General features: G+C 42.7%; 1 protein-coding gene across 4 annotated transcripts in view; it reads right to left on the bottom strand.

Moving 5' to 3' along the window:
• Positions 1-7,008: 7,008 nt before the first annotated feature.
• SGMS2 (sphingomyelin synthase 2) overlaps positions 7,009-12,458 on the bottom strand; it is a 44,878-nt gene continuing 39,428 nt past the window's right edge. For all 4 annotated transcript variants that reach the window (XM_077300663.1, XM_077300665.1, XM_077300662.1 and 1 more), the window contains exons 5-6: positions 9,489-9,655; positions 7,009-8,116 (exon numbers count right to left, since the gene is read on the bottom strand). In XM_077300663.1, coding sequence (XP_077156778.1) covers positions 7,913-8,116; positions 9,489-9,655 — 371 coding nt within the window. In that variant the 3' untranslated portion in view covers positions 7,009-7,912. The remainder of the gene's footprint in view (positions 8,117-9,488; positions 9,656-12,458) is intronic.

Genomic DNA, 12,458 nt, shown 5'->3' on the forward strand with positions numbered 1-12,458 from the left:
ACTTAATTGGCTTCCAAGAGCTAACGAGATCTGGCTAGCCTCATCTGTCCAGGTCAGGGAAGTACCTTTATATAAATATGCAATCTAGGAGCCTCTTGTGGCACAGAGTGGTAAGGCAGCAGACATGCAGTCTGAAAGCTCTGCCCATGAGGCTGAGAGTTCGATCCCAGCAGCCGGCTCAAGGTTGACTCAGCCTTCCATCCTTCCGAGGTTGGTAAAATGAGTACCTAGCTTGCTGCTGGGGGGTAAATGGTAATGACTGGGGAAGGCACTGGCAAACCACCCCGTACTGAGTCTGCCATGAAAACGCTAGAGGGCATCACCCCAAGGGTCAGACATGACCCAGTGCTTGCACAGGGGATACCTTTACCTTTTTACATTTATTGCTTATTCAAAAGGGTACACCAGAGTTTAGGACTTATGAAACATGAAGGTTGAAGCACTTTTCCAGGGAGTAAAAGACTTATGACTTTTTAGTTTAGGGAAATAAAAAGATGTCTAAGTTGAGGTATGATAGAGGTTTATAAAAATAGATGTGTTCTGTAAGCTCTAGTGTCTTCAACCTGGAGAAAAGGAGGAGGAGAGGGGACATGATTGCTCTCTTTAAGTATTTGAAAGGTTGTTACTTGGACAAGGGCAGGGAGCAGTTTCTGTGGGCAGTGAGGATAGGATCCGAAGTAATGGATGTTAGCTACATGTAGAACGGCACTGGCACAAGATTCCCCCCCCCTAGTAGTTCAGCAGTAGGATCGGCTGTCTGAGGTGGTGAGCTCCCTCTCACTGAGGGTCTTTAAGCAGCAGCTAGATGAGACTCTTATAATGGATGCTTTAGGCTGATCCTGCATTGTGCACTAGATCAGTGGTCCCCAACCTTTTTGAGGCTGGGGACCGGCAGGGCAACTGCCCGCCCGCGCATGCGCATGAGCTCATGCGCGATTTCGGCTGCGCATGTGCGATGCGCGGGCGCGGCCCTGATTCCCTCTCCCCCCCTCCCGCAGTAAGAAGCTTCCCGGGCCTCAAGCTTGCGGCCTGGGAAGTTTTTTACTGCGGGGAGAGGGAGCTGCGGCCCGGCGCCAAAGCCTTCGCGGCCCGGCAGTGGGCCGCAGCCTGCAGGTTGGGGACCACTGCACTAGATGGCCTACATGGCACCTTCCAGTATGATTTTATGATTCTAAATCGGCTGCCTGTAGCTTCAGAGCAGACTAAAAGAATAAATTTAGAATTTGGTCTTACAGGACTGCCCCTCCTCCCATTGATGGCACCACTGGACAAAAGGAACAGGTTGGGAATTTGCTGCCATGGAAGGAAGTGGCAGGGGGTTCTGGCCTAGAAGAGTTGATATCTCTGGGACTTTATATCATGGTTTATATCATTGGAACTTTTTATGTTTAAATTGGCATTCGGCAAATGTCAACAATTTATCTTCTAGTTTTTAAAAAATGCATTAGTTTATACCATGTTCCGCAAAAATTTAACACTGTTCTCACCGTTGCCACCGCTGTGTCTATATCCACTCCAGGCATGAGGGACTGTTATAAAAGACAAGAGTTCAAACTATGGTCCACAGTATTTTGAGCACCAAATAATCGCAACTCTCAGTATCACAGACAGAGGTCACTGTCTACTAAGATGCATAAGAAGTGTTTTTCTGGAAATGCCAGGGATTGAGTCCCAGGGGAATATTTTACATTTCAGAATTCTAACGGTCACCCCTGTCCTGAGGGAACTATAGTTCAGAGGGAGATTAATAATTCCGTTTTAGACGGAGTAGAGAAACATTGGGGAAGAGAAGAGCCATGACTTACATAAAATCAAAATAATAGTGCAGCCTGTCATAAGACTTCATGTAAACAGAGTATATGGTGTTAAACCAGGTTAGACTAGGCTAACTCTATAGACTAGGCTGAACTGATTACTGAATGTATCCAGGTTGCTAAATGTGTTATTTTATGTTATTTATTGCATTTGTTACCTGCCGTTCTGAGACAAGCTGGCTGGCAGCAGGTTATAGAATAAAATCCTACAATAAACCCCCCACAAAACTATTAGTCAGGCAGCAAAGAAAATCCCACCCCCCTGCCCCTGCACAACAGACCTCAACCATCCAATATTATGGAGTCTTGATGTAAATGGGGGTAGCCAGTGTTCCAGCCTTTTAAAGGAGGTTCCACAATCTTCCTTCTTCTGGCTTAACTAATACCTGGCGGAAGAGCTGTGTCTTGCAGGCCCTGTGGAATTGTGACAGCTCCATCAAGGCCCTCAGTTCTTCCAGGAGCTCATTCCACCAGATCGGGGCCAGGACCGAAAAGGCCGGAGACCACCAACAGATTTGCGCCTGCAAAGTGAAGAGCCCTGTGGGAGGCACAAACAAGAAAGATAGTCCCTCAGGTATGTGGGGCCCAGACCATGGATTGCCTTAAAGGTCCACACCAAAACCTTGAACTTAATCTGGGCTGCAACTGACAACCAATGCAGCTGCCTTTGCACAGTCAGCATATGGGCCCTCCGAGATGTTCCCATAAGGACCCTAACAGCTGCATTCTGTACCAGCTGCAATTTCTAGAACAAGGAAAAGGGTAGGCCGCATACAGAAAGTTTCAGAAGTCAATCCTGGAGGTGACCATCGCGTGGATCACCATGGCTAGGTGCTCCGGAGACAGATAGGCCTTCCCTGGTGCAGATGAAAAAAAGCCTGACATAGATGTTAAACCATGAACTTCAGCTGTTCTCAGCTAAGCATATGGAGATATGGGTATGCTGTATATGTGTGTGTGTGTGTGCATGTATCAGTATTTAAGTATCTACAGTATATGCGGCATATCGGTGTGCTACCCCCTGTCTCTCATACAAAATTCTTCCACTCTTGATTTTTAATGAAAGCACCAGCTCTTAAGTCGAAATAGACATCTTCCTGCTAGACTTCAAAAGAGATGCAGAGACAATATGGCACCAACGATTGCATGCAGTGGTACTAAGATTGCTTTAGAACAAGCTGCGTTGCTTTGCTATAATGTAAAAAGTTAAAGGTGAAAGCTCATGTTTGAAATATTTATTCCATTCGGATTGCTCAGCAAAACATTTCAGAACTAAAAGTGAAAACAAACCCGGAGCTGCTTTTTAAAAAAAAGAGAATTTGAGATGAGTTTGTCGACAGTGCCCAAGTAGTGCCTCCCTATACCCACTTCCCCACAATCATGCCCGTAAAAGTAATGAAAATGGTATTTAGTTTTCATAATATATAGTATTTATTTTATGCTTCCTGGGCCAAACCAGAAAGCCAAATTCAAAGCCGCAACAGTGTATGCAAAAGACCATTACATTTCTCATTAATGCAAAATATACGTGGGCAAAAATGGAGTACAACCACGAGGATGGTCCTGAATGGTCTCTAAGCATTCCTCTCTCAGGTATACATTATCCAACTGACTTTGCTGGTGCTGACTGGACTCTAGCACATCATATATTTATATAGATAACAGATTAATTTCCTTTTGAGCTGTGTTTATGGCCTCCTTACAATGCAGTAGCTAAAGGTGGCATTGTTACAGATAAGCTTATATTTACATTACCAAAGCTTATACTCAAACTCCTACAGTGTGCATCCTTTCTCCTGATAATTTTCAGTCAGGATTTTCTATTTGTTTTTAGATTTATACCCCACCCTTCCCTATTGTCAAGCATTCTTGGGAAGTTTTCAAATATTTGGCAGGAAAGAATATAGGCCAGACTTGCAAGATCTGTGACCTCCAAAGGCAAAAGCCATCTTATTGGTACTTGTGCACATCCAGACAAGTAATAAGTACATCAAGATCCACCCCTGGTGATGATTTACACATGGCTGATTAATTACATTCTAGCTAATGGGCCACAAGTTGGGAACATTGAATATAATAGATTCTCTGTATATTCCACTGCAGAAAAATAAAACTAAGAACCAAAACATTTCAGTATACCAGTGTTTTTAGCATTATCATTTTAACAAAATTTTTCTAGGTTGTAGAGGTATTCTCAAGCACAGCAAGTCATCTTCCAAGTCTGTAATATTTACCATCTACATATACTCATCTGTACATACTCTTGGGTTCAGTTTCTGATCCTGCCTAAGGTGCCCATAGCTTAAGTGGCAGAATATTGGTCCTTGAAACAAAGGTTGACCTACTCAAGTTCATTCTTGTTTACTGAGTTTAGTTAAATGTTGTATGTCTATGCCATTTGGTCACCAGGCATCTGTGTTCTAAATGTGAGCATAATCTAGAAAAAAAGAATCAGGCTTAAGTCACTCTGAAATAAAAAAGCTGAAGTGTCATGGATTTCAATGTGATATGATACGAGTGCAGCTTTTTATAGTTTCAGCACACAGGATTGTAGCCAAACATGTGCACTGTTTGTAGTTCTTGTACATCGTGTTACTTTCCCCACACTTAAGTACCAAATATCGACACTACTTTTGAACCCAGCAGTTTCAAAATCAGATTGCAGCCTTGTTCAGAGATACAGACCTCTATATTGCCGAGAAGAGCAAACATATGGCAGGATTTCCCCGTCAACTGAAGTTCACTGCCACATTGCTTATTGCTTCTAAAACTTCTTCTCAGCTTGAGGACTCTTTCAAATGTGACAGCATTGCTACACAGGAAGTACTTTGTATGCTATCTACCTACCACAAACCAGATATAGTGTTTCAACACACACACCCATGGACATATTTTGTTATATGTTACCCCCATGATCATTTACTCCTGTGGCATTCCATATTGCAACATGGGATATCTTCTGTGAGTTTTGTTACGATTCAAGCTGTCCTGTGGGAAAGCTGGTGTATGATAGCCAACCATATGCACAATCTTCCTTTCTGTGTTCCCTATGGAGATGAGCATAAGCACCCCCCCCTCCTCACCCAATGTAAACATACCTATTTTCTTAATCTGAATTTTTCACTGTATCGGATATATCTCATTGTGTATTTAAGGAGCCAGATTTCTTATCAACATACATGGGGGTTACATAACAATTGTTTTGAGAGCAAATGAGTATGACTTTTGTGCATGGGGGGGCAGATAAAAGTATCGCAAGCAGCTGCCTGATCTGTGTTATATCTTTTACAATTAAATTGAATTATTTACTGTATATTAGTATTTGTTATTGCCAAAATAATCTCCTGGCCTGAAAATTAGTTAACATTGTTATTTAGATCAAGATGGGTAGCCATGTTAGTCTGTCTGTAGAGATAGAAAAGAGCATGATTCCAGTTATTTTCATACCCTGCCACAAATTTTATTAGTCTTTAAGTTGTGACTAGACTCTTACTGTTTTCATTATTTAATACTAGCATTAAAGAAACTGGCTAGTCTCATCCCACTCCGTGGTGGGCAAGAGGCCTCGGACTACAGCAGCCTAGCCAGGTTTCAAGGCTGGTGTTGTTCCTTTGTCACCGTGGAGTGTGGCCAGCTGGCACCCCCCCCCCCCGGCTTACTATTCTCCCACAGAACAGGGCCAGTTCTTCCTCCTTGTTGCCAAGTGCTTGGAAGTGGCATGAAGGAAGTGGCCAGGGGTGGGGAAGATTCGCAATTGGTCCTCAGTGGGAGAGTGCCCTCTCCCTATTGGATCCATATCCCCCACTGAGGGCCAATCATCTGCATACAAACCATGTATTATTAGAGCTACAGGTAACTGGCCCCCAGACATTCGGACTTTCGTTCTAAACTTTACATTATAAACTGGAGCAAAATTTTCAAACAGAGCTCCCCACCCCCCTTTGACACGAATCATTATGTATTATTTGACATCGAAATTGGGTTACAGGTGAATTCGATGGTTTATTCTGGATGTTGCTTTCACCGATTTAAAAAAAAATAAGCAATCGATAACAAGGGGAAATCATAGCATTGTTAACTTTCATGCTAGTGCCACTGTTGGACTGCTATACAAAATAGAAACTAAATGAATTGGACCATATTAGCTGTCCTTTGCAATTGTCTAATAAAAGATAGGGTAATTCTATAAAGACACTGTTACAGAGACACATCAAAGAAACCCTGATAGCAAGAAATTGTCAGACTGGCCACCTGACCATTTAATAATAGTGAAAGAAACACACCAAATGCAGTGAACAGCCTTGGCATTTGTATATGAACAACCAGAATTCATGCCAATGGAAAACAAAGTGGTGCTCATCTGTAAATATATCACATCCAGTTCTCAAGCTCAACATTACATAGTTTTTGCAAAAATGACAACATTCTTACTTAAGCATTACAAAAAATCCTTTTTGGAAGGCTGTCTATGCAAAACCAAAGCCAGTGAATAGGAATCTGTGGGAATTTTACCTTCCACAGCCACTACATGGTATACAAGCTAAAATAATTTTCTAATGATTATGTGTGTGGCAGACATCCCTGCAGTGTATCAGAGTGGCAACATGTGGGCATAAGACCATGTTTAGAGATGGGAAACTCACCATCCATAGGGGTGAGTTCAGGGAAGAGCTGGTAAGGAACCAGAGAGGCCAAGGCTACCACCACACCACAACTAGAAAAGGAGCCCCAGGATCTCATGAACTAGAAGATGTTCAAATGCCTGTGGGATCTTGGATATGTGAAGGCTGCTCCAGTGTATTTAAGGCAGACCCCAAGTAACAGCTGGGGAGGAGAGGCCTGGAGGCAAGTCTCTGCATGAGTGGCTTGTTACAAGGAAGATAAAGGAAGCCAGGGGCAAATAAGAACCTTCTCCATATCTTTTTAATTCCCTAGTAGGGCTTCCCTAGAAAGGAGAGCACCCAGAGGTTCTGTAAGGCTGGATGTAGAAAGAAAGAGCTAGGTCTTCACAATGTGTTAATGCATCGTCATGGGCATATGTGTCACAGTGACAATCATAGAGATGTAGGTAATCCCACAGGGATCTGGTGAATTTCAAAATTATACTTGTAAATGCAGAAAGTGGCCAGTTGACAACTTCCCACACTCAATGGTTTATTGGTTGTTTCAGTCACTATGCAAGGGATTACCAACATTCTTTTGCAACTGCAGTTTAATTTTGGGCATTCACCATAACATATATACACATATTATGCAGGTGAAATGACGAGCAGGAACTTAAATGATTATCTCGTTTGACATCTACTTTACCTTACAAATAAATTATTTTTCTCCTTGTAGAAGCCAGATGATTTTAGTAGACATTATTTCTAACTTACAATATTATCAGGTAAAACAGTCCCCCCTATATAAAATCACCACTTATTAAAAAAAAAGAAATGTAAAAGTCAGTTGAGGATAGACAAAGTAATTGGAAGTTGTGGTGCTATTAACAGGGTCATAATATATTCATTCCCATAAGCAATATAAAAATATCAAGGCTCACTTCTGGTTTCCATCAGTCACATGCATACGTCTTGCCTTTACTAGTGAAAACGGTAAAAACCGTTGCCTGCCAGTTTTTGTTTCTCTCCCTACAGAGGTAGAGACAGACCAGCACTATGCCTTTAGCATTCCCTATAGCTCTGCTCATCAGACTTCAGGACCCCGAGGCTGTTATTTTGTTTCGATGCTTCTGTGGTAAGTGATATTTAACAACAGATGGAGTGATGTGTTCTTTGGCACCTCTTAATCTCATTAAGAAACCAAAGTCCTGGCTCTTTTTCTCCTCAGGAAGTGTTCTGTTGGCACCAAAGTGCTACATAGTGCCAGTGTCTACTAGCACTGAAGAGTGGGATGGAACTGTACAGTATGACTAGGAAAAAACATACCAAAGGTACTTCCTAAAGTCTGCAGTTGTCTCTTTCTCAAATCAAATTGCACAACATTTGGTCCACTTCTTCAGCTAACAATATAGTCCCCTTGGAACTTTGGTTATAGCACAAATGTTTTGGTAAGACAGTCACAGCAGATCCGTTTTTTTTCCTTCTTCATTTCCTTCAGGTGGATTTTTCATTGTCCTCGCCCGTCTTTTGAACCCGGGAGTATTTCTTGCATGAAGATTTGAAGCAGCCAGGAGGCCAAGATATTGGCCATGAGAAACAGCAAGGAACTGAGCCTTGTACATTCTTCTCAAAAAAACTGAATATTGGATACCACCATGCTCGTGACAGAAAGTTTGTTTGCGAAGAGACCTTCAAGTTCTGTATGGAGAGGGAAGAAACATACAAAATATCGTAGTTACATTCCCTAATGAAATCATACCTGGGACACTAGGTATACAAGAGTATTTTCACAGAAACTACTTCCATGAAGTCAGAAACATGAAAACTACAGATATAAACAGATGATCTGTGTGCAATTTCCATATGTGTTCTTATTCCAAAACTGGTTTCTATACAATTTAATGAAAATCCAGAAGCTGCTCTCATTTGCAATAATGAGCAATACAGTAAAAAAAAATCTGGCAAATTAGGATCTCACCCGACCTCCAAAGAATTTCACATGGTGCCTAGAGGGTTTCAGGCACTAACTTATGAAGGTAATGGCTAGACTCAGGCCTGTTTAGGCTGCCTTACCCTTGTGGATTCCAGAGAATAGTCAGAAGGCACACCATAGAGTAGGGGTAGTCAAACTGTAGCCCTCCAGATGTCCATGGACTACAAATCCCATGAGCCCCTGCCAGCATTTGGGGATTGTAGTCCATGGACATCTGGAGGGTTGCAGTTTGACTACCCGTGCCATAGAGCCATTTTGCTGCTGTTAAGCACATCCATGACTGCATGGAAGGCTTCCTGACAACCCTATGTAGACTACTATGAGTTCTACAAGAGGTGAAAGGCAGGATAAGAGTATGAAACAAGCACAGTACCACATGAGACACTTTCAAATTGTTCTCTGCACCATACGATGCTTATTTTCACCATTTGTGAAAACTGGTCTATTATGTTTAAAGAAAATGCCTGTCTTTGCCTTTGGTAGAGGAAAGTCAAATTTAGAAAGGTATTCATTAAAAGTTAGGTATTGGAGGGTATTCATCATAAGCCCAATCTGATATACACGATAATATATTGACAGCTTCAGTCACTTCCAGACGTAATTTAGCAATGATCTAAGATTTAAAAAATAGTCTTCTGGAGATGTTTTATGGCATTTTGCTCTTTCTAAGCCTGTTCCTTCCAACACAGTGTACAGAGACACTGTGGATACAACTCAGCAAATGTTAATTACTATTAAGAGCCTTTCAAGGCAATATTGTTAAAGTGTACACTTTATGCGTCTATGGTTGCTCTCTTAGGCACACTTATCAACTATGGCCCATTGAACTCACCAATTCTTACTCCTTAGTATACATGCAAGGATCAGGCTATTAGTCCTTTGGAGTTTAAATGGTTATATTTTTCTAAATTATGTCATACAGTTGAACCCTACCACTGTGAAGCAGATTAAGGCCTTTCAAAAGGAAACCAAGAAGTGTCCCAAAGCCCATATTAGCTATAACAGCTCTCAATTTAGCTTTATATACTTTGTGGAGATAAAAATTAACACTGGAGACCTGGCGTGACAACTACTCACCTTTTCATTAGCCATTGAGTGGTACCACCAGAAGAGCCTTGTGGTTATATAGTAAGCTATGATGACATCCACAGTGTAGTGTTCATGTCCTACTAGAATGCAGATTATCCCAGCAGCACTCATGAACCAGCAGATCAAGTGATACCACCAAAAGTGACGGGGAGAGTCTGTCAAAGAAAAATAAAATGGGTACAAGAATGATACTAGTATTTGTAATAGCAAAACCAGGGCATCTTATCTGGAGAGCATCACCATTTTCAAATGCATAAAGTCTCCAAATACAGCACTTAGGTCACTAAGGTTGGGCACTTTGGCATTCAAAGCGGCCGTTTGCGCCCGAAGCAGCCAGCGGTGTGTGTGGGGGGGAGGCACGGGCGCTGGTGTGCCAGTTGGTGCACACTCACAGGCGCCTGTGTGTGTGCACCGACCAGTGTACGCGCTTCAATCCCCCCGCTGGCTGCTTCGGGTGCAAACGTCCACTTCAGATGCCGAAGCGCCTAACCCTAGTCACTACCAGACATTGCTTAGAGGCCTAATTACAGGCAAATCAAGGCAAGATCTTTCCCGGCTCTGTAAATAGGCTCATTTTGCCTCGTTTTAACAGCACATTTTGCATTATATTGCCAACTGATTACACAACAGACACAGCTGATTTGGGTACTTGTAGCATATGGTGGCAAAATACATCTGTGTGCAATATGTCACAGGTCAAAAAACTTGGAAAACAATGGCCTGTTGAAGTAGATAGCACTGAACTAGATACAGCACTGATTTATTCATTTATTATTTGATTTTTATACTGCCCCTTCCTGCAAGCAGCCTTGGGATGGTTTACAGCAGTGGTCCCCAACCTTTTTAGGGCAACTGCCCGCCCGCGCATGTCATGCATGCGCGGCCAAAATCGTGCATGCGCAGCGCTCTCAAAAGTGCCGCACATGCGCGATTTTGGCCGCACATGTGCAGGCGTGGCCCTGATTCCCTCTCCCTCCCTCCCGCAGTAAAAAGCTTCCCGGGCCGCAAGCTTGTGGCCTGGGAAGTTTTTTACTGCGGGGGGGGGGGCGGGGAGAGGGAGCCGTGGCCCGGCATCAAGGCCTTCGCGGCCCGCCACTGGGCCGCAGCCCGCGGGTTGGGGACCACTGGTTTACAGTAAAATGAAGATGAAAACATTGTTAAAAAAATAGCTTAAAACCTGTTCCCTACCTCCAACCCTCTTTAATCTCATCTACTGGCTAACCATATTGGATAATATAAGGTACAGGAGGAGCCAGGGAAAGGAGGGATGCCAGTATTATTTCATGTTGCCATGGCCTCAACCATAAGCCTGGCAGAAGACTGCCATTTTGCAGGCCCTGTGAAACTTTGACAGCTCTGTCAGGATCTCAGCTGGCAACTCATTCCACCAGGCGGGATGAGTAGAGGCTAAGCCAGGGCCAGAGCTTACCAATACATTGGTGTCAGCGAAGTGCAATGCTCTCCGGTGAACATATTGGAAGAGGTGGTCCCTCAGATGTGCAGGGCCCTTGAAGGTCAGTCCTAAAATCTTGAATCTGATCCAGAATTCTACTGGCAACCAATGCAGCTGCTGGAAGTCAGGTCAAATATGAGCCTTCCATGGGCAGCAGCATTTTGTATAAATTGTAATTGCTCGGTCAGAGCCTTGGGTAGCCCCTCATACAGCAAGTTACAGTAACCCAGTCTGGAGATAACCATTGCATAGATCACTGTGGCTAGATCTTCCAGAGCCAGATAGGGCACTAGTAGCTTCACCTGGCGCAGGTGGTAGAATGCCTGGCAAGCGTCTTTTGTGATTTGTGCCTCCATTAATCTGGTTGCATAAAGCAATTTCCTAAATGCATGTGCAGTTTCACAATCAGCATTAATTGCACTCTCATAGCTTTACGATGGGGATTGCCACCGCTTAGGGACCCAGCCTCCTAACTAGACCAGTCTCCAGCTATCACTGTTTCCCCATATTGTTGCTTCTGCTCCATCTACTCTCCTTACTCATCTACTGCAGTTTCCTTCCTTCCTGGCTTGCTAGATAACAGCAATAGGAAAAAAGTGAGGAGTGTACAAGGATGAGAACACAGGAAGCATCTTTTATGCCAACAAAATACCTGTTCCAAGAAATCACTATACTGTAGTCAGACCCACTTCCCTCATTTAAGGCCTTAGTCTTACATTTGAATATCTCAAGAAACAAGCAGTTTGCTCTGCAGCAGTTTGGTACTCCTAAGTGCAAATTCTAAGAAATGTATCCAAACATATAACATTCCATATTACTGGCTTTCCACCACCATCCATGTCCCTGATTTAAAAGCCACTTCTTTATGCATGGTAGAATACAAATTGGAATCATGTTTGAGGAAGGAAAGGCACAGCAAAATTAGATCAGATAATCATTAATTTCCTCTGCCTTTTTGAAACATATCAGAACCACTGGCAATTTAAAGTTATTTCATCTAGTTTGTGCAATTAACTCCAGAATTAAGCAGTGCGCTCCTGTCTTCTGTTGCTTAATCCAAAAATAAAGGGCAAGGAAGGGGAAAGGAAGCTTGTACAGCATCTTGCCAAGGGAATTAAATATATTGATAAACAGGGCTGAGAACACAGGAAGCATTTTTATACTGGCAAAATGCCTGTTTGAAGAGATCACTGGAGCATATTGCACTCAGCACTGAAATAAAGAAACAGAACTTGCTTTTGCATCAGAAATTGCATTTTTCCAGCTACACAGAAAACAGAAATTTGTAGGTATCCTGACATATAGTCCACTCTGATTACAAAGGAGACGTGTTCCAGTGGGAAACTATTTTTACATTATTTGACTGTTTGTACATGATAAGACTTATAATACTGCTCTTGCTATTGAAAGACACCACAGTTATGCATTTCCCTCCCTTTAAAAATGAATAGAGACACTTTGCCAGTGGCATATACTAAGTAGCTCAATTAATAACAATTAGTGTC

Source organism: Paroedura picta, chromosome 10 (genome assembly GCF_049243985.1).
Source record: "Paroedura picta isolate Pp20150507F chromosome 10, Ppicta_v3.0, whole genome shotgun sequence".
Taxonomy (NCBI): domain Eukaryota; kingdom Metazoa; phylum Chordata; class Lepidosauria; order Squamata; family Gekkonidae; genus Paroedura; species Paroedura picta.